This window comes from Passer montanus, unplaced genomic scaffold (assembly GCF_014805655.1).
Source record: "Passer montanus isolate IOZ18808 unplaced genomic scaffold, ASM1480565v1 scaffold86, whole genome shotgun sequence".
Taxonomy (NCBI): Eukaryota; Metazoa; Chordata; class Aves; order Passeriformes; family Passeridae; genus Passer; species Passer montanus.
In genome coordinates this window covers 2,113,088-2,136,268 of record NW_024373923.1, presented here as the reverse complement: position 1 = coordinate 2,136,268, position 23,181 = coordinate 2,113,088, and the positions used below count along the sequence as shown (strand labels likewise).

The 23,181-nt window shown below is 42.4% G+C and overlaps 1 protein-coding gene across 4 annotated transcripts in view; it reads left to right on the top strand.

Moving 5' to 3' along the window:
* DYM (dymeclin) overlaps nucleotides 1–23,181 on the top strand; it is a 207,063-nt gene that overhangs the window by 166,570 nt on the left and 17,312 nt on the right. For all 4 annotated transcript variants that reach the window (XM_039733340.1, XM_039733338.1, XM_039733339.1 and 1 more), the window contains one exon: nucleotides 6,444–6,557. In XM_039733340.1, coding sequence (XP_039589274.1) covers nucleotides 6,444–6,557 — 114 coding nt within the window. The remainder of the gene's footprint in view (nucleotides 1–6,443; nucleotides 6,558–23,181) is intronic.

The following is a 23,181-nucleotide window of genomic DNA, read 5'->3' as shown; positions in this document are numbered from 1 at the left end:
ATTTTCCTCAATATCCACCCTGAGCCTCCCCTGGCCCAGCCTGAGGCCATTCCCTCTCCTCCTGTCCCTGTTCCCTGGGAACACAGCCCAATCCCCCCTGTCAGGAGCTGTGCAGAGCCACAAGGTCCCCCTGAGCCTCCTTTGCTCCAGGCTCAGCCCCTTCCCAGCTCCCTCAGCCTCTCCTGGGGCTCCAGCCCCTTCCCAGCCCCGTTCCCTGCCCTGGACACGCTCCAGCCCCTCAGTGTCTCTCTTGTGCTGAGGGCCCAGAGCTGTCCCAGCACTGGAGGTGCCTCAGCAGGGCCAGCACAGGGACTGTGCCCTGGGGCTGTGTCACAGCCTGGCTGGGACAGCCCAGGGGCCATTGCCCACCTGGGCACACCTGTGCTCATACTCAGCTGGAACCATGAAAAAAATTCTAGGTAGAAATGAGAGCTGTAGAAAACAGAACTTCTGAAGGTGCTGATTTGCTGAAGTGATGTAGCATTTTTCAAATTAAATGCTTTGAAGGGAAATGGAATAATCTCTTTGACATACTTGTGGGTTCACAGGTCATAAGGAAAGGCTTTTCCAAGGTTAAGAATAATGAAGCACTGTGGTAGGTTTTCAGGTACTTCATCATTGGAGACCTCTGGGGTTTGGCAGCATGGCACTGGGGCGAAGGACAGACCAGCATAGGCACAGGTACAGGCACAGGTAGATCTGGGGATGCCTCTGCAGCCCCACCAGAGCAGGAATCCCCCAGGTTACCTTCAGTACAGACCTAACCACATTAGCTCTGGACTGTTTCTCAGGATTCGGACCATTGAGTTTACTCTGGAAGTACACATAATCTCTGTGTGCTTTATCACTGAGGCAAAAATAGGTGAATGTATAAGGGTCATCAGTACATTGACCACCCTTTATTGAAAACTACTTATTTGCCTCTGCATTTTTATAAATAATCTAAAAATCACCATTACCAGCTGATTTGGAACATATGGGAACCATTAATACTTTACAGAAGAAACTGAAATCAAAATACCTTCTGCTTCCTATTACTTTACCTTTCATTTTAGAAAGCCATTTTAGTAGCAGATAGTGCATCTTGTTTATCTAAAATGGGATATTCTTCTTCTCAGTGGTGAACAAAGAGGAATGTTATGGTTCCTCTTCTGGCCTTGTGCAGAAATATTTAATCTGGGAGCTGTCTATATGCCTCCACTTCAGAGGTGGTCTGTAATTTGGTCAGCCGCTTCAGATATGTCAGGAATTTGGTGGAGACTCTTCGCTTATCATTCCTAAAGATGTGTTGGTTCATGGCCACGGTAAGAACTCCTTGGCTTTCACTGCTCTCATATTTCCTACAAGCGAGCAACTGATACCAGGTGGTGGAACAGGCCTAACTAGGAGCTGCTAGAATTTTGTTTGCAAAATACTCTGATATACATCAGGAGGTTGGGAGCAATGGCTTAGTGATGCAAAAGATTCAATTGATGCAATTTTCTGCAAGGAATTTAATTCTTCAAAGACATTTCCCTACTAGATTTTAAAATCAATCAAGTTGTCTTCACTCTGGCATAGCAACCCCTGTTGTAAGGCCTTCGGGACTTAAGAACTAAGTTTTTATGGCTTTCCTTAAAATTAGAAAAACCTTGATCCTGCTGTTTACCAGAGCCTGGCTAAATACTCTTAAGGTGTTGGTGGGTTTGGGTTGGGGTTTTGTTGGTTTTTGTTTGTTTGCTTTGGGGGGGGCTCTTCTTGCCTGTTTTTTTCTCCCCACTCCTACACCTTAAGAGCAGAGAGCAGAATACCTGGAAAAGCTCACATGTCCTTGAACATGCTCCTCATTTCAAGGTGGTTCGGAAAAACACAGTACTTCAAGTTTGCTGATTAACCTCTTGTATTTCTCCTGCTATTGAATCACCTGAAGCTGTTTCACCCCTTCTTAAATCAGCGAGGGTTGGCGTTGCCTCTCATTGGCTCCAGCTATGACTACTGGATACCAAATGTAACTGTGATTTATGTTTCCCTGTGGAAGCTACTTAGTTGAAGTGCTAATCCTGTGGTACTTTACAGCGAGAGGTTTGTTTTCTTCTTTTCTACTCCATTCAGTGTGCCATCAATACACCATATTACTTTCCCAGTGGTGAACGTGGCTGGAAATAAAATTCTCAAAGTGTTTCTTTCAATCACTTTCAAAGGGAAACAAAATCAACGAAAACAGGTTCAAAACTTACTCATTTTTTGCCAAGTGATTTTTTTCTTCTGTCTTTCAGAACTGACCTTTGCAGTTGCAGGCAGAGGAGGCAGCAACGTGTTGTACTGTTATTTTTAGCTGGAGGAGAAGGAGAGGAGTTGTCATGTTGATTAGGCAGCAGCACAGCCTGGGCTGCCGCAGGCCTCACAGCACTTCAGCATCTGCTGATAGAATCCAAGTGGAGAAAACATTTTGCCCTTGATAGCTCTGCTGCTGGCATGCTGTAAAGGGAAGTATTTTGTTACTTCAGCCTTGCAGCCCAATTGAAAACAATAGTTGGGTGAAATAACAGACACTGTGGTTGTTCCCTGACAATCTCAAAAATAATCTCCAAAACCTTAAATATTGCCTTGAAATGAAAAATGTTTCTAAATCATTCTCATTCTAATCTTGTAGTGCTTTTAATCTCTGGCAATACCTTGTAAGTTTACTGTTTAGAAAACATAAGGAGAAAGTATGAGTTTCTCACGGAAAATTATCTCTAGGAAGAAATTCTCACTGCAGGGGTGATGAGGCCCTGGCACAGGTTTCCCAGAGCAGCTGTGGCTGTCCCTGGGTCCCTGAAAGTGTCCAAGGTTAGGCTGCATGGGGCTGGGAGCAGCCTGGGATAGTGGAAGGTGTCCCTGCCCATGGCAGGGATATGGCAGTAGATGATCTTTCAGGTCCCTTCCCAACCAAACCATTCCATGAATCTATGATTAAAACCAGTTCTCGAAATCACTATAGAAAACTACAGTTTTTGTATAGAAATATTAATGGTATTTTAGTAGAAACCCTGGGAAGTCCTGAGCTGGAAGTGGCCAAACCAGGTCCCCTGTGCCCATTGTACCACCGGTACCTTAGGATAGACTAAGGTACAGCCAGGATTAGACTCTGCACAGAGCAAGGCTCTCCATGCATTTTATCTGGATAGGGGTCAGATATTCCTGATGAGGGGTTGTCTAATGCTGGATTAGATGTGCCTTTTAATCTCTGCTAATATGGAAGCCAGACTGGAGAGAGAGCTCTTAGAATGGGTTATGTTGCTTCCAGGAGAGGCCTTTCAGTGCTCAGCATGACTAGGAAGAGAATAGTTCTTAGCAGCTTGTGGATTCTTCTTACTCTTCTTTTTAAGCAGTCTTTGCAGTTGTTTTCTTAGACCAATTGCCCAAATAATTAAGAAGAAAATTAATTTTCGTAGTGTCAGAAAGACACCATCTCTCAGCCTTGTTTATTTGCCCAAAGATTTGGGGTTTTTCTATTCATACAGTCATGTGCTCAGCTGGTTTTAAAACATTTACTAAAACCTGAAACTTATTTAATACTATTCACCCAGTTTATTTTTTCTGGTTCATTTTACTTTCAATGGGACAAGGAGTGGAAATCTGTTAATTTTCATTTTTATTTTAAATTCACCTCTATTACTTAAATGTAGAAGATTATGAAAGTTCTTTCAAAGGAAAAGGCTACTCTTCCTTAATATGATGTTGAGCTTTTATATTTTTATCTCTGACTAGATTAGTAGGAAAAGTGTTAGACCCTCTGCTGCAGAGGTGGGAGCTTGGGCATGAGAGACATAATACTGGATGCTTTTTTGGTTTTATTCCTGATCTGGAACTAATAGGAAAATGCCTTCTTTAGGATCTCCTCTGTATAATTAATCTTTTATTTTTCTTTTTGCTTTTCTGTTTTCTTACTTCATTGGGATACTCGTGAGTACCTCACTGTGTCATTGGGGTATTGTGCTTCCAGGGTCCAAAAGAGAGGTACTTAATTTCTATTTTGTTTGAAGTAGTAAGGCAAATAACTCCCAGAGATAAGTACCATTATTAAAGCAGGTATTTTGAATTTTAGTCATCAACTACACATCAAAAATAGCCATTCTGAGTTCTCTAAAATGCTGACATAGCCTGAAAATACTGGAAGCATGTCTTGCTTTTGTTCTTTTGAAATATAACCCAAAGAAGATTAGTACCTTTACCACAAAAACATAAGACTTTCAAAAACATGTTAAGATTGAAGGGTTTGACTTCCAAAAATAGGAAATGTCAGAACTCAGGGAGTATCTGTGAGCTTCATTCAGTTTTTTTACGTGTTTGCATTATGATAGTATTTTATCCTTTTGGTTAAAAGCTAAATATTAAGTTTTGCTTTTGTTGTGGTTGAGCAGAACTTGAGCTAACAAGGCAGTGCCACTGGGATGGATTCTCTGCAGGAGCCTGCCCTTGGCAAGGATGGGTTTCACCAGTGATTACTGACAACAAAGCAGTGTTGAATGCAGGAAGACTTCTTTTCTTTCAAAATCTGTGGGCAACTTGCTTGTTCCTCTGTGAGCTGTGTATCCTCCACCAGCAATTTGTCCCAAACTCTGTGCCAAAACCATGTCAGCCTCACTCCGAGGTCCTCATGCGCTTTGCACAAGCTGTTTCTTGCTGTTTTACTCTGTTATTTCTGGTCCCTCCCTCCAGCTCCTTTGCTTATGAACTCAGCACATCTTCCTACTCCTTTTTTTCTAAGGATCAGCGATCACAGTGCTCCACCACGTCCTTATCTCTAAGAATGTAAAAGCCTACCTGCAGCATCTGCCAGAGGCGGTGAAATTCTCCCTTTCTGCTCAAGTATGGAGATAATCGTAAGGACAGCACAGAAGATTAAGACTGAATTTTCTCTTGACTGGTTTGTGTACTTCTGTTGTTAGAAACAAAATAAAACAGAGAAATAAACCAAACCAAACACCACAATCCCATGACAACCCCAAAAAGCAACTTCCAGCAACTTTAGTCTGCCACTGTCTCACTCACTTGGTGCAAGAGTTTCTAGAGATCCCAGCAAATCTTCTAGCTCTAAACAAGGGCTGGGCTTTCTGTGGGGGAAGTCACAAACAGGAACAACAAATTTGAATCTCACAGTAATCAAGCCATCAGCTGTCTTTGTTTTATGAACAGCAGCTGAGCTGGGAGGCATAATTAGGGTAATGGTTTCTGGCTCCAGCTGTGTCTCACTACAGAACAAAGAGAGCTCAGCAGAGATTTTGTAGTATAATACACTTTTCCCTGCTTCTACTTGGGAGAATTATCGAAGACTACTCGATGGACTGGGACTGTGATTCAGATACAAGTGAGCATCAGTATTTTTCCACAGAGTGTGTTGAAGGCTCACAGGATTTTGCAGAACCTGCCATCAGCATTGTGTTTGCCTCCAGCCTAGGGGTAGCCAGGTGCTCTGGTGTAGACAGGCTCTACCAAGTGCCTCTTGTGGTACTTCCAGAGGATTCTAAGTAGGTGTTGAAATTTTTCCCCAGACCCTTTTTGTGTTTTGAGTCCTGGATCCCTTATGTGACTAAGGAGTTTACCTGGGAAAAGGGATGAGGTTTGCAAAGTGTGTTCTTTTTGGATGAAAGGAGCTTTGGAGATTGAAGTTTTCTGATGTCCTGCATGGATGACTGCCAGTGGGATGTCTGCTTCTGCTGTGACCCACTGAGCTTGGAGAGGGATAAAAGTTAAACCCTGACCTAACTGAGTTCTAGCTAACAAGGACCAGCTGGGTCACAGAAAAGGGGGTGGGAAGGGAAATATGGGGAAAATCAGCTTGGCTTTACCAGGGGGATGTCTGGAAGATGACAGGGAATTTGCAGGATTCCTTGGGCCTAGAATCCAGGATGTGGAAGGTATGTGTGGCACTTGGGGTGGATACAGGGTAGAAGAGGAGCTTTGTAGACTTCCTTCTCACCATCCACTTGCTGTGGCTTTGAGTGCTATGCAACTCCCAGGAAATGTAGCCTCTCATATTGAGATACTTAACAGTTGTGTTAAAGTCTTTTGTCCAGAAGTCAGTGAAACTGTAATGATTTTACTTTAATACTTTACAATGTAAGTAAATTTCTAGCTCAAATCTTGCAAAGACTGGAAGAACTCCAAAGCCTGATGGGCAGAATGGACAAAAAGCAATATATGCATATGTCAGTGCACAGTACTTGAAAATGTAAATTTATTAATTCAGCTGTGTGTGTCATATTGTAAAATCATCTGTCTGTTAAAAATGATTGCAGGAGGATGCTGAGAGTTGTGCTAATTTGACATTAATAAAGTCTCCCTGGCTGTGACACAGGCAATAATGTGATTATTCTTTAAGAAGTGCAGTGGTGCCAAAAAAGAAGATGACAGCTTTGTGTATAAATTGATCCAAAGATCTCTTCTGTTTATTTATGTGCTGTGATGTTTCATTCCAGGTGATCAGCTTTTTCAGCTCCCGATTAGAGCAAGCTGGAGCTGAGCTGTCAGTAGAGCGAGTTCTGGAAATCATCAAGCAAGGAGCTGTTGCTTTGCCCAAAGACAGGCTAAGAGTAAGTGCTCAAGACCTCATCACTTAAAGTGTACTGTTTCTATCAATTACACATATATGCCCTTTATATCTGTAACTTCAGAAAATCATCTCTCTTCTCAGTAGTGACTGATAAGTGATTACACTGTCGATTGCCATATGTGTATGTTTTCATTTAAATTCCTAATTTCTGCTAAGTGTTTGGGTGAGTTTTTGTGATTAGTTATTAAATTGAAGTGTGTGGAGGAATTAAAATTTGCTGAACCTAAGGTTTTCTTCATCATACCCTGAAGATGCAGGCTCCTCTCTCCATCTGTTGTTTAGGTATGCTGTAACCAAACACTGGTAATTCTCTCTTTTGATTAATTTATTTTTCTGTCTCTCGTGTTCTTTTTCTGTCTCTAGTATTCTAGTGCACCTTTGTCTCAGTCTATATTAAGTGCTATAAAAATAAATTTGGAGGGCTTTAGTTAATAATTACCCAACCTAGTGAAAATCAGTTCAGGACCTGTAAGTCTGATCAACATGATGATTAGCTTTCTGTATAATCTTCAGCAGTCCCCTCCATTCCTTTCTGAGAACTTCTCAAATCTCTTGAGGGATTTACCAACTTGACAGGTTTTGTGAGGCTAAAATCCATTAATGGTTGTGTGATGTTTAAATACTGCAATAAAGAAATCTGTGTAAGTGGGTAAGTAAGCAAATGGGAGCTGTGTGTGTTTTTTAAACACGATGAATCTTGTTTCTCTGTTATGCCAAGTGTATTTTAAATACTGTCTGTTTTCTGCAGAACTATTTTTGTTGCTACTCTGTGATAAGAGAGTGAGAGCACCATTTCTTTTGTGGTAACTTTAGTAAAATATCCTCTGATAAGGCACATCCTCTGAGTCTGCACAGCCAGTGGCAATGGCTGGTAATTTATTTATATGCTGGTAATTTTAAAACACCCAGTGGGAATTTTCTAGCTGGCTGCATATACTAATGTCTTTCCTGCAGTTCCCTGTGTCCCTGGGATGGCACATCTTCAGTCACTCAGACTGAATTCCTTCAGGAGAGGTTGGTCTAGAGTCCGAGTCCTGAGCTGCAGTACAGCAATAGCCTGAGTAACACCAGAGCAGTTGTTGGGTCCAAATCCAGCCTTTCAGGTTGTCCTTTCTGTGTGGTGATGCTGTGAATGCATAGGAACACTGGAACTTCAGCAGTTTCTATGACAACTTGTTCTGATGCGCAGATAATTAAAAGCTCTTATGTTGGGGCTACACCCTTCTTGACACAGAGCCATCACCAAATCAATTGACTGCTTAGAAAAAAATGAAGGTTTTCTCAGTTGCAGAGTGTGCCACATTGACTGATATGTCAGGCCACAACTTAGAGAAATGCTGTTTCTGGAGTGAAATCCCATCAAGTTTCCATTTTCTACACTAACGATATACAGTATTCAAAATTATATGTTTATATTTCCACTTGAAGCAACAAACCAGCAGTTTTTGGTGTGTGCCAAGTTCTGTAAGTCCTCACCAAACAGTCAAGTACTTCCAGTTTTGAGGATGCTTAGTTTTGCTTGGAGCACTTCCTTTCCCTCTGGAACACTTGAGTTTTGGGACAGAATTACAAAGGCAAGCCAGCCTGGCACATCAGTCTTCTATACTGACCACTTACACCTACTGGGTTTTGTCTTTTTGGTTTCCTTTGGTTTCCTTTATTTTTCTTTTTTTTTTTTTCACTTTTTTTCTGCTTTTTTTTCCTTTTTTGGTTTTTTTTTTTTTTCCTTTTCTTTCTTTTTTAATACTTTTGCTGAGCAGCAGTTTGGCCAGAGCAAGTTACTTTTCCATGTAGAAAAGGTGACATTGACCTTGGGATGTTTATATATATATAGATATGTATGTATGTGTTGTCATGCATCAATTTGTACATGCAAATAACATCCTTCCTTTGCAGAAGTAGTGATAAGGAGCAGCACATGTTTCCCTCCTATAGCAATGGCCTTGTGAGTCTTTGTGCCCTCTGTCCAAGTGCCTCTCTCCTGGGAGTCTCCCTGTTCCTCTGGTCTTCCCACTTAAGTCTGAGGTTTTCAGGGGAAGCTATTCTAAAGCTCGACAAACTCATATTAAGATCAGACTGAAGATATAGTTACACAATAACTCTGGCAACTCTGAGGCACTTCAGCAGCTAAGTAAAGGAGAAAGCTTTAATCCTTAGGTCTTTAATGACACTCTCTGGGCAAGTCTGGATGGGTGGGAGCAGCCCTACCCACTCTGGCTTTGATGGCACTTTTCAGGGAGCTGTGCAGAACCACAAGGTCCCCCCTGAGCCTCCTTTGCTCCAGGCTCAGCCCCTTCCCAGCTCCCTCAGCCTCTCCTGGGGCTCCAGCCCCTTCCCAGCCCCGTTCCCTGCCCTGGACACGCTCCAGCCCCTCAGTGTCTCTCTTGTGCTGAGGGCCCAGAGCTGTCCCAGCACTGGGAGCAGCTTGTGCTCAGCCAGTTTGGACAATGTCTGGAGGAACTGTGAATCTGTTGCATCTGTGTTAACACAACCTATATGTAATTCCAATGTGCAAAGCTGTGGAGTTCAATCCCAATAATACATATATATAGATATATATATGTGTGTGTGTCAGCTTTGCAGTTAATTGCTAACTAATTTTCAATCCATCCTTGCCTTTTGCCACAGCATACTGAAGTGCTGTAAAGTACAAGAGACCCTGCAGAGATATTATTCCTGCCTCCTAGAAATAACCATCTTCAGCTGAAGCACTCTGGGGGAGGCAGTTGAAACATGGATATGATTTGGAAAATGAGGGCTGAGGCAAAGCTTTTACTCAGTCACTTCCCTGCAGCTCAGACAATGATGTTTTTTTCTTATGTGTGCCTAATGTATGCACGGATGTTTTCAAGTGAATGTTTTCAAGTTGCTTATCTTGGCCTTTGTTGAGGAAGTGAGCATTCAAGAGGTGCTACATGTATTCAGGTTCTGAGTCTGTTGCTTAGCCCATAGTTCAAACATGAATCAACGTCAACTAAAAATAACAGCACTTAGAGCCACGATCCTCATCTGCATAATGGAGCTTATCAGTTTGGGAGCACACCCTGGTGCTCCTGCTCCCTTCCACTGTAGGAAGCAGCACGGGATGCAAAGTGAGCATGTGTGGTAGCAGTAGGTCATGGATAAATATATATATGTATGTGTGTCTGTGTTAGGAAAGATATCCTGCATTTTCTTAGCAAATAATTATTGGGAAATGGGAGATCTAACTCAGATTTTCCTTCCAGTCCTGGAGCAGTCTGACTGGAGACAAACAATATAATTAACATTATTTTAAGCATATGCTTTTAGCTGTGTACTGTGGAAGGCCAAGAAAGTCCAAGCTGAGCAATTAGCCTTTTAGAAGACTTCTGCACAAACAGAGAGATAAAGGGCAGGTGCTGAAATCAAGAGCTGGTTATTTCTCCCTCAGTCTGTGGGAGGAGATAAATGGAGTTAATATGCCCGGGATGGAGGCAGAAGCCATGGCGTGGAGATAGAGCTGTCTCCTTCGCAGACGAGCAGCCCACAATCCAGGCTCCCTGCTATATTGCAGAAGCTTATTAAAGGCAATTTAGAGATCATAGTGATAGGTGAAAATTAGCCTCATTCTTTCTTTCTCTTTATTTTTTTGAAAGTTCTCAGGCTGCCTTCCTTCCCTTTGGTGACCTATCTGTACTTTCAGGATTAGGAGAGTGAGAGAAGCGGGACCGTGTCTGGAGCCTGTGACTTATCTCAGGATTTCAAGGGGAGTTAGCCAGCAGATAACAACAACTCTTCTGCAATAAGTGGGAAAACTTGTTTCAAATGCCAGCTAGTGACTGGAAGCTGACATTTGGTTTTATGGAATGATCACACTTGGGAGGCCACGTTTAATGCTTTATAAAAGAAAAGTTCCCATTACCTAAGCCACTTAAGATGGAGATTTGTTTTTCATGAGCATTTTCTGATCTGCTTGTGTTTTTCCCCCACTCTTTTTCTCCCCATGTCAATGAGTATTTTGTCATCAGTGTGCACTCTGTCAGATGTTCTTTGTGTGCTATGCAGACATGCCATTATGCCATCAACTCTCACGATTTTGATATGGTACAAAATTTAATATTTATTGAAGTGCATTTGAGTTCGATGGGCATTAAAATTTCACAGAATATGTAAAAGGAGTAGAGGTAAAAGCCTTCAGTCTCTTGACAGAACAAGTTTCGCTTTAGGTGTTAAAAGCACTTCTCATAGGTTTCCCCTTCTATTAACAATGTACTTCCAACTCCATCAGCTTCCATTTGTTTCACTGAAAAAAGCTGCTAATCACTGAGGCACCAGAGCACAGGGGAAGAGTAAACTGTCATCATGGTGATGGCAGATACTGCCTGGGAAGTGGACCAGAGCAGCTTTATATCTGGGATATCACCCTGGGGAAGAAGCACCAGAAGTTGAACGATAAAAAAAAAACCCACAAAAATAAAATGGTTGTTGAATGAGGTGGCAGTGAATTCAGCAGGGGATGTCAAGCACAGGTGCTTTGGTAGAATCACAGATTCATTTAGGTTGGACAAGCCTTCCAAGACCACCAAGTCCCACCATTTCCCCAGCACTGCCCAGGTCACCACTAACCCATGTCCCCAAGTGCCATATCCACATGGCTTTTAAATCCCTACAGGGATGGAGACTGCAACACTGCCCTTGGCAACAAGGGATTGACAGAGCTTTATGTAACGTTTTCCCTGATGTCCACCCTGAGCCTGCCTGGCCCAGCCTGAGGCTGTTCCCTTTCCTGTCCCTGTTCCCTGGGAGCAGAGCCCGACCCCCCGGCTGTCCCCTCCTGGCAGGAGCTGTGCAGAGCCACAAGGTCCCCCCTGAGCCTCCTTTGCTCCAGGCTCAGCCCCTTCCCAGCTCCCTCAGCCTCTCCTGGGGCTCCAGCCCCTTCCTGGCTCCCTCAGCTGTTCCCCAGCAGGCCTGAGCTCATGGCAAATCAGAAATCAGGAATGGCCATAAAAGAAAGTGCATGTGAAGTCCCCAAAACTAAAGGAACACAAACAATTTCTTGGCTTGGGTACTGAGCTCTCTTTGGAAGAATTTTCCTGCTTCTGCAGATCCTCCTCCCAGGGAGGAGACATCTGTTGAGCAGTCAGTGGTGCCATCACACCTGCAGGGGGACAGGACTTGGGCAACCCTGCTTGGCACCCCAGGTGGCAAAGGAAATTGGTAGTGTTCCATATACATGCACCTCATTGATCCAAAGAAACCATCCATTGCCCCACTTTCTTTAGAATTGCTCCCGATTACAAATTTTTTTCTCCCACAGTCCTGCTGGTTGGTATTTGGCCAGAGCAAGATGCTGGATTCAGGATCCAGACCAATGGTCTTTAATAATCCAAATTAAACCTTGAGGCAGATCTGTTATTGCTTTAAAAACTATGTACAGCTTTCTTGGGTTTGTTTTACTGATGTAACCTCTTTGCTGCTGTGGAGATTTTGGTGAAATAGTTCACAAATTAACTGTGTGGCACCATAAAGGGGTAGGGACAGAGGAGTTACAGAGACCAACAACTCCATTAGAGAGTTCCAGGGCACAACACTAAGCAAGAGAGACAGAAAACTTCCTTAAAATATAAATTCATCCAGTTCTTCCTGGTATTTATCTTTTTCTTTGGGTTTTTTTTTCTGGCTCAAAGGTCAAAGTTCTTATTACAGTGGAAGCTGATTGTGTCTAATACATCCTTAGGTCTGATGCTAGGCAGGCGTCTACAACACAGACTTCCTTTTGCTGACCCTCAGCTGCTGTTAACCCTTACCCTGAAGAAGATCAGATTAGTGACAGAAGTGCAAGAAAGTTTTAAACAAAGTGCTTTTTGGGCCTTTCCAGAATGCTGACCATATGCTAAGAATAAGAGTATTTATGGATTGTATATTTCCTTCTGACAATTTATGCCCTCAATTAAGATGTCAGACTTCCCTGCTTCCGTGAGCTGACCTGCAAGTGATGGACAATAACTCACATTTCTTTTGAAGGCATTTGTTTTAGAGGTCGGCTTCTCAGAGACCTCGAGTAGAGAAGAATATACTCTGCGTCCCTTGAGAAATATTATTTTGGGTAATCAAAATTCCAGGGGGAAAAAATGATCTTGAAAGTTTTGATGGGCTTTGTGGTCAGAAAATAACTTATCATTGTGAAACTGTGAGCAGTCGAAGACATGTCTGCACTCAGCTGACTCTGGCTAATCTTACAGTGGGATTATAAACCTGTCTGTCTGTCTGAGCCAGGGCAAACCCTTATGCAGGTGCTTTTCTATTAATGTAAGCCTCTCTACTTAAATTGGTGAGAATGAGTTGAAACTAAACTGGATGACACCACTTTATAATAAGTATGTCCAAGCCGGAGTTTCTATCATTTAAATCTGCTTAATTAAATGGTGCAAACTTGTGTGTAGGCAAGATCTAAAGTATGTGAAAAATACTGTGGAAAAACTGTGATTATTATAGTGCTTGAAGTTAGATACTTGCTGACATAATGCATTGTATGGGAACTCTTGGCTTTGTAGTTTGAAACCTTACAGGAAGAAAAATAACGGCATGATCCCAGAAGGGAACTAAAGCTTTGGGGTTTAGTTCAGAAATAAATACCACCCTCACTTTGAAGCATTAATATGATAATCCACAGAAATGTGACTTCAGTAGGAAGTAGGGTTCAGTAGCTAGTTAGAATACATAGCATGTTAACAAAAAATCTGCTCACGTGCCTGGTTGCTTAAACACTGAAAAAGCCAATGGCCAAAGTAAATTCTCTTTGCCACCTGTGGATTCAAAGTCATGGAATCAAAGAATCGTTTAGGTTAGAAAAGCTTTCTAAAATAAATTCCCCCAGGGTGGCCAAGGCCACCACTAATTCATGTCCCTGAGTGCCACATCTACATGGCTTTTGAGCATGTAAGTGATCAAAAGTCTTTGAAATATAACTCCTGTTGTTCCATGGTTAAAAGTGGATTTTAGCAGCCTTTAGAAAGCCTTGTTTGTAGCCATGTGTAATGCAAATACAGCTGATGAGTTGGATTGAATACCAACAACACTTCATTTTCAGAAGCATCCTTCAAGTAAAATGGAAGGAATCAGTTAACTTAGAGACTTAACGAAAGAGAAATCAATTCTACTGCAGTCCTTAGCAATGTAGTTTGACTTGAAACTTGCTATCCACAGAGCTTATATTCATATTGCTGAATTCAAGGTGTTTGAAATAGCCTGGCAGTTATCGAGCATTAACCAAGCATATTTATTTATTTTTCAAAGTTTGGTTTAATATTTTTATATGAAAAAAAAAAACTAACAAGAACTCTTCATACAGTTACCCATTCCCGCAAGTGTTTGCATGGATTTGGACTGTCATACATGTCAAAATTTGGGTTTCTTTGGTGTGGTGTCAGACGAATCCCTTTGCATACAAGGTCTTAGTTACAGCTGAGCATTTTATCTACTTGAGTGTTGCCAGGCCTAGCAGCAGTGGTGTGCACCGTGGCACTCACAACCTCTCCCTGGCACTCCCAAAGAGAGTTCACTCGTGCTGTAACTGACACCATATTTACATGTTAACTCTTAAGGCTGTTTGAAAAGGGGATGTGCTTTCCACCTTTCCCCAGTTGTCTTACGAGTGTGAAAATCATACAGTATCACATTCTTTAAATTATTTTTGTAGCATTATGGGGAAAGGGACAAAAAAACACCAAAACACCAAAAAACACCCCTCAAATGATTCCAGGAAACTGAATTTTTCAAATGTGAACACTTCTGAGAACCCAAACAAGTTAGGTTTGCTTTTACACAGCATCTGTCAGTCAATTTTGGGATTAAAACCAGCTTTTTAACTTGAGTTTACTTCAGTGGTTATAAATTCTTTCATGGGGGCGGAGAAAAATAAACAGTAATTTTTGGCATTGTTGACTAGAACACGAAAAAAACCCAGCTATTTTATTTTGCTTGTCTGCCTGGCACACAGTTAAAAACATATTAATGCTTTTCTGACACCTCCCTATTGAAGAGTAATATAAACATCACTGCAGCATCAACATAGGAAAAAAAGCATTAACAAACTTTTGAATCTCTGATCTTTAAACTGTTTCTCATGTAATATCAGTTTCTTATTGTAAAGCACCCAAAAATCCCTTTGAACAGAAAATAGTAATCATGCTTTCAACTTAGACCATTTGTATAACAGCTTTTCTTCAGAGATGAAGAATAAACTGAGAACTTCAGTCTTGTTTTCTTCCTAGTCACTGAAGCATTTATTTTCATGGGGAAAATCCTGCTTCCACTGGAAAGTTTTGCTGATGGCTCCAACATTCGCAAAGTTGTCAGGCTGTATTTTCATGCTTAGGAGATGGCAGCAGGCATGATGCAAGCAGGACACCAGGCGGGCCCCAAGGCTGTGTGTGTCCCGTGGTGGGAAGTGTGTGGTTCACAGTGACTGGTATTAGTTAGGAGGAATGAGGGACTGTGTTTCGTGATCCCCTGCCCTCTCCCTGATTTCTCTGGCTGCTGTGCTGTGGGGATTGCATTGATTGCATGGTGACTCAGAAAGTGGTGCCATGGTCAGCAGCCTGGTGAGGATCTCGTGCCATGAGAGCTGTGTTTCTGCCTGTGCTGTATGTGATCTGAGCAGCAAAACTGTGTCTGTGAGCTCCTGACCTTCAGCCACCTCAGCTGGAGTGGATTGAGAGAAGCAGCTCAAGGAGCAATGGGATGGATGTAGAGCTTTGTTAGCAGGTGCACAGTCAGCTCAAAGAAGCTGGGACTTACCCACACAAGTCCATAAGCTTTTGCTCACTCTCTCCTGAATAGTTTGCCTTTTGTCACCCTTCTTGGTGAATTTCTCTTACACAGATTACAATTCAAATAAGACACTGATGTCTGAATCCCTTCAATGTACTTTGACTATTTGTTGGATGTTTAGGTTAGATATTGGGAGAAATTCTTGTCTGTGAGGCTGGTAAGGCTCTGGCACACATTGCCCTGTGCCAGAAGCTCTGGCTACCCCTGGATCCTTGGCAGTGTTCAGGGCCAGGTTGGATGGAGCTTGGAGCAACCTGGGACAGTGGAAGGTGTCCCTGCCCATGGCAGAGGGTTGGAACAGAATGATCTTTAAGATCAAGATCCCTTGCAACTCAAATGGTTCTGCAATTCTATGATAGAAATACTAATCCTTCTGTGCTGGGCTTTGCTTCTGTCAGCCAGCCTGTGGCACTCCATACCTGCAGTGTTATCCTCCACTTTAATGCCACATCCTGAAGGGAGCAGGAAGAGCTTTTCTTGCTTCAGTGTTCCTTCCTCATTATGCAATGCTATGCACAGAGTCATCACAGTCTTTGGTAGAAGCATAGCAGCAGCCCAAAAAGGATCAAGGATACTTTAAAGTCGGCAGAGTTGTGAATATCAAAATGCTCCAGAGAGTAGCAAATATTTTTTGTATCTCCTTCAGGTATTCCCACCACTTTTCTCAATTGAGGTTTAAAGCATGCATTAATTAACATGAGGTAAAGTCAGGGAAGGAGCGGCAGGAACGGTGAGTTTGTTTGGTCTACGTGTGGGTGTTATGTCTGAAACAGTGCTCTGGTGTTCCTCTAAGGCCATGTACCTTGTTTGCAAACCTGTGCAGATAGAGAATGTAGAGAAGTGTCATTCTTTTATGCTGTTAGCTTGTATTTGTCACAGCCATGAACAGAACACCCAAGATCCCAGGAAAGGAATGAGTAGTGAATCTGTGATAAAGGACAGATTCAACCAAGTCTCAGGCATTTTCTTTGGCTACAAGAAAGAGTTCATCCTGGGCTTTCCAAAGAACTTGAACATGCAGTAGAACTGGATTCAGACACATTGAGATCAAGCATAATATTTTTTTAGTTTCCCCACCTTCCCGTTTATTATTTTGTTTTTCAGTGAGGGAATAGTGTGCATCCCAGTAAACTCCAAACCCACAGTACTTTCTCCCAGTCACTGAGACATCTGGTTGTGCTGGGGGAGCTAATCAATTGCAGACATAGTTGCTATTATAAGCCTGCAAGCCACTTGAAAACTTACCCAGGATTTTGGTAATGAAGGGTCTGAAGTTATTATTTGAGCTTTTTCTTTTTTTTTTTTCTTTTAACTTCCCTTCAGGGGTCATCAGACTGGCAGTATTTTTATTCTTTTTTACAAGCTCAAATTCTAGACTTTTGACATTCTGTGTATGTCAAGCTACTTGAATTTCCTGTAAAAATGTTGGAGTTGTGAATTGATTTGTAATAATTTGAAAGTGAACAAACATCCAGGTTAACTCTGTCTGAAAAGTTGGTATTTAAATAGATCAGAAACTCAGGGCTGATCTTGGGTTGAAGCACACTTGTAATTTTGCTGTTAACATTCAGTAAGGCTATTAGTCACATATATGAAGATAACTTTAACAAAACAATTTGTAGCTCAAAGTGAAGAACAGTTTAGAACTTGAGAGTGACGTTCAGCTCTTGAGGAGACGCACCCTATAGCTCCAATTGAAAACCCCTCCTTCACAGCCTCACTGATGCCAAAATCTAACCAATAATGAATGATTTATCATTCTGTATTTGGCTTTTTCCTGTTGGAAGGGTGGGGGCAAGATCCTCAACTCCAGAATACCGAGTCACTCCTAGCACTTGGCTCCGAAACACATAAACAATGCGCACTGTTACAAGTCCCATCCCAACGCCTGTATTACACAGCCATGTGTTCTCAGAGTTCCTAGAGCCTGATGTCAGGCATGTGCTGGGGCTGGTGTATTTTCTGATTTTCTGGGGGTCTCACGTGTGGCTGGAGGGCTGTGCCGCGGCCTGGGCTCGCAGCGCAGTCTGGCAGCACCGGCGTTGCGCTGGTGCCGCTCGGCTGGGCGGCGATAAGCAAAGAGACAGTCTGGCTCCTTCCAGGAGCCTCTCGGTCATGTCTGAGCGCTCGGCAGTTCCCAAAGCCTCTGGCTGACTTTCCCCTGTGGACCGTTCATTTATCAGGAAATGGAATTGGTTACAGGATTTCGCGCGCTGCCAAACCTCACTGACGAAATCGGCCCCGTTCCTGCTCTCAGAAGTAGGAAGAATGTGTTAACTCTTTGTGCTGACGCTTGTTTTTAGTGCTTTTGCTGAAAAAAGGCCAGGTTCCTTCCTACTTTTAAAGGTTTCTGGAAATTGCTGACACACTCTCACCCTTTATGAATATACTGCTAATGCAGGATAATTTTGCCTATTACATTTAGCTCTTTGCATCACATTTACCACTGTCTTTATAAATATTATTTTAGGGAATTGAGTTATGTTAATGGGAGATTTGCTTACTGAATTCAGTGTATTCTTGCTTCAAAAAATGTCTTCTGAATTAGAGGAGTGAAAATTAAGATTTATTAAAAACATAAACAATGCTTTGTTGTTTAAGGGATGCTTTAAAGCCTAAGTTATATGTCTAACTTATACATAACTTGTAGGAGCTTAACCAGAATTGAATAGAAATATGTCTTTAATTATGTATATAGGATGACAACAAAAAAACCAAGTACTGTTCTTTCTGAGTGTGTTGCTGGTTTTGCATATAGTTACAAACCCAGCTGTGTAATGGCAAGGTAAACACCACTCTTTTTAGATGCTATTTGGAGGTCATTGTCTTTCATTATGGATCAAGTTTTCAGCAAACTTTTAAAAACAAATGCACTTTTAAAAATGCAAATGCATTTTTTTCGTGACTTGCCAGACTCCAGTCCACTCTGAAGTTTGCAGGGCAGAGCTGGTTGTCCATCACAGAATCATCTGGGCTGGAAAAGCCCTCTAAGACCATCAAGTCCAGCTGTTCCCCCAGCACTGCCAAGACCACCATTAACCCATGAACCAAGTGCCACGTCCACACAGGTTTTAAGCCCCTCCAGGGATGGGCACTCCACCACAGTCCTGAGAAGCTGTGCCAAAGTGGTGAACCCTCTCAGTCAAGAAGTTTTTCCTCATACTCAACCTAAACATGAGCAAATTCTCAATTGTGCAAATTGCATTGAGAAACCAAGAGGCATTTTGGTTTTATTAATTTATTTATATTGATAGGAGTTACTCCTGGATATTTGTCATTTCTCCAGTGGTCAACATCTGTCTCGTAGAACTCCCTAATTTTGTCCCTGATCAGCCGAGCTCACTCCTTCTGCAATACTTTTTTCTGTGTCATGCACTGTGTCTGTGTGTTGTAGGGGGGATGGAGAAATGACCATTTGCAGGTTGTCTGCTGGTGGATGCAGGTGTCTGTTCCTGTACCACTTGAATCATTTTAGTTTGTGCAACGATGTGTTGCACTGGGAGCATGTCTCTCATAACACATCAGTCTGTTTTAATGCAATCAATAGTTGTAACCTCCCATGTATGAAATTACTAAGCCCAGAGGTAAAGCACAGTGCACATATGGTAATTATTATGTCTGGAAGCAGTTGCTGCATTAATTGATAGCAGTAGCAAGTAATGCAGCCTCACTTAATTTCATCGCTTCTTATACAAAAATCCTGTAAACAGAATTTTTGCAGTCTAATATGGTAGAGTGTTTTTTCTCCTTTTTATTATGAGCAAATCACTGTGGAAGTATTTAGAGCTCTCTTAGTTCGTTTAGCTTCGTGGCAATTAGTGATCCTTTGTTCCATAAACAAAAAGTGGCTGAAAACAGCTTGTCCACAACCTGTGAAAGCTCCGTGTAAGCCTCATCTGCCACTCTCTGAGACATGGCTGGTGCTGCAGAAGCCACCTGGGGCTGGTGCCAGCGAGGTCCCTGCTCCTGGTCTGCATCCTGCGAGCCTGAGCCACTGCAGGGGAGGATAAGTGGGTGATTTGGCCTCATTACCAACATAACTGAGGCTCATAAAATTCAGAAGTCTTTCTGAAACTGTGTCTGTGTCTGCTGTGTCTGCAACTCAAGTTAACGTAAAAATATTACAAATTTAGCATTCCTTGCTTTTAAAAAATTGTGGTTTAATAGTATAAATATAATTTTCCATTTTAAAGTAGTGTGTCATAAATACTCCTGAGGATCTCAGAATGTTGGTCGTTTCCATTGTGAACAAGGAAAGCCACAATGGCTAAAGGCTGTGCATGCTTGGAGATCCCTCATTCTTGTCAGAGAGAGGCTCATGATGATCAAGGCCATCAGAGTGCCAGTAACACTCAAATCAGCTTACAATATGTGTTGAAAAATGAGTGAACTTCTCACAATCCCAAAAAGACCTTTACTGTCATTTGGGGGAGCTCCAAATACTTCAGAACCATGACTTGGGTTTAGAACCAAGCCAATGGTTTGGGTTGAAAAGGCTTAAAGCCCATCCAGTGTCACCCCCTGCCATGGGCAGGGTCACCTTCCACTATTCCAGGTGGCTCCAAGCCCCATCCAGCCTGGCCTTGGACACTGCCAGGGATCCAGGGGAGGCCACAGCTGCTCTGGAAGATCTGAGCCAGAGTCTCACCTTTCTTCAATACTTGCTTAAAATCTTAATTTTCTTGAATACGTATAAGATAAAGGACTGGCTGAAAATAGACTATTTTGGAGTAATAGGTAGTAAAACTAATATTTATACAAATACTTATACATTTATACAAATCGTGTAAATGCAAATATAATGTTGGAAAGCCTTACATGTGGGGTTCTCAGAAGCACTGGTGAGGGTTTCACTGGCATCAGGGTTATGTTGACAGCTGTAGTTTTAAAATCAAGTATGTTTGTTTTTATTCTCTCCTTTACATGTTACTTGTAGTTTGATTACAGTTCTCTAGGAAAGATGCATCCTGTTCATATCGAAGGCTTGTTTATCTTACTGAAATTCAGGGAAGCACATTTCATTCCAGGATGAAGGAATGCATCAGAGATGGATATTGCACAAGAATCCAAGGTAGCTTGGGAGGGTGGTGCTTGGGTGAGTGACTGGAGTGCAGTGATTCTGCTGTTCAGGAATGAGGTGCATTGGCCAAGATGAGGATGAAGGGTGGGCTAGCACAGGACACTCCTATTCCCAAGCTGCTGTCTGCATGGAGACTAATATTTACATGGAGGCTTACTGTCTGTCCCCTCCACCCCTGAAGATTATTCCAGTTACCTTCTGGAAGCTGCATTCTGGATTCAGTCACTTCATTCCCAAGTCATTGCTTTCTTTGCAAAGCTCAACAATTGCATTGGAATGAAATCACCTTATCCTGGATTTGCCATAGCTGCTTCCAAAGAGCTATTCCATAAAACTGTTATGCAGGTTAGTCTCCTGCAGAAGGCTGGGCAGTGTTTTGGCTACCCCAAACCAGTTAAAAAAAAGTTTAAACAAAAATGTGCAGACAACAAGGTCCTACCTGCCCAGCCAGGACTACCATGGACTAGGTAACAGTAACAATTGAATTGTATAAATGCAAATATAATAAAATTAATACAGTAATATCTAGTGTGATTCTGAGACTTAATTCTTCAAACCAGTAAAAATAGAAAAGGGAAAATAAACCAATTTTAGCAGCAGGTTGATGAGCAGTGCAGGAATTTGCTGTTTCTCTCCCATGGTCCTCTTCACCTTGCCATGACTGGAGTTCCCTTTGCTGCTCTGCAGAGCTGTAACTGCAGTCACAGCCAGCTGAATAATGCCTTAGCCTTGGCTGTGGCACTCTGTGGGTTGTAATTAACTAGCTCCCATTAAGGCAACAGATGAAAATTCATGCAGTTACATGCAGAAGCTTTAGAAGATGAAGTAGTGTCATGTAACAAGAGGTATTGAAGGAGGTTTTGTTTCTTTTTTTGCTCAGGATAAGGCCGAAAGTTTTAGACTAAAAGAAGGTAGACTCAGAGGTATAAGGTATAAGGAAGGAACTTTTTATAATGAGAGTGGTAAAATACTGGTACACATAGCCTAGGGAGATGAAGGATGCTCCATACCTGAAAGTGTCCAAGGCCAGGTTGCATGGGGCTTAGAGCAACCTGGGACCTGTGTCCCTGCCCATGGCTGGGGGTGGCACCGGATGAGCTTTGAAGGTCCCTCCCACACAATTCTGGGATTCTATGACTCTATGAAATAATTATGTAATTCTTTATGCTACCTGTAGAGAGCAGAAAAATATTTCTGTAAGGGACACAAGGGAAGTGTACTGCAAAGATCTTCTCCTTCCTTGGATCAGAAGAATCTGGTTGTGCTCTACTGGTGACAGAGTCAGGGTGAGAGGGACCCTTTCAGCATCTTCATATCCAGTTCTCAGCCATGAGGACCCTGTTGGGCTGTGATGAGCAGAAAACATTGCTGTTAGGAGTGAAGTTTTGGAGGAGAATAATGTAACTGGTGACATTTTCTAACTGTCCTCCCTAATGAGGATTGTATACCATCCTGTTGCTGTCCATATGGAAAATCATCCTTTTACAAGGCAGTAAATGGTGAGGGGCTGTTGTTAGGTGCTCTGCAAGCTGTTTGGAGGGGAAGAGTCAGGAACACAAACTCCAGTCAACTAAGGGGAGTGTGTATTGCCAGAAGAGATCAGTGAAATATTTCTTTGTCCACAGCTGAACTCTGGCTTTTCATTGCAGTGTGAAATAACCAGAAAGGTTAGCAATAAGCTCTGATTTTTCCATGTGAGCTCTTCAGATACTGCATTGGCTATTCATGCATCTATTTTAACTTAATTGTGCAATTTAAAAATAAAGAAGGAGTCCCGAAATTTAATTTTTCGGTGGCACTTAGAAAGATAGGGTAATTTAAACTAGAAGAAGAATGTTTAGACTAGATATTAGGGAAGAATTCTTGACTATAAGGGTGGTGAGGGCCTGACACAAGGTTTTCCAAAGAAGCTGTGGCTGCCCCTGGATTCCTGGAAATGCCCATGGCCAGGTTAGACAAGGCTTGGAGCACCCTAGGACAGTGGAAGGTGTCCCTGCCCATGGCAGGGGGTTGGAATGGGATGAACTTTAAGGCCCCTTTGAGTCCAAACCATTCTACAATTCTCTGATTCTCTTACTTTGTGGGAAGGAAGAGCACAAGAGACTTTGAGGAGAAAAATTTAAGCTTTACACAGATTCTAACATGAAACAGTCTGTCTTTGTGTGTCTGTTGTTTGACACCAGATACGTTAGATTGACTGATTTCATTGGTTTAAGGAAGCTGCTGCAAGAAAGAGATACCAAGTACAAGGCAGAAAGCAAGCTCTGGAGAAACAGGAGGATGGGAAAGCAGTATGAGAGTTTCCAAGTTGCTCCCCATGGCAACAGAGCTCTGACCTGGGTAAACAACTCTCGGCACGTGTACGTTTTTCAAAGCTGCTTCCATTCTGCTAACTGCTGGCCTGCCACGCAATTTGAACTCTCTTAACCTTCAAGGGTGATCCCATTTTTTTCTAAAAGAGAGCACAGAGGAGCTTCCCTGCCCAGAGCTGTAGAGCTTTGGCTTTGCAGGCAATTGGCAGAAGCCCCACACTCATGAGCAGCCCAAAACTCCCTGACCAACACATCTTACAGAAGGGCTCCCAGCCAGAGCCCAGCCCCTGCTCACTTCAGAGCTGTACAATTGCTCAAGCTAAATAACATTCCCCAAGTTTCCCTCCCTAGAAAGCCTCCCTATACTTTTATTACGTTTTTTGCTGTGACTAAATCTGCTTCACATGTGTTGTGCAGCC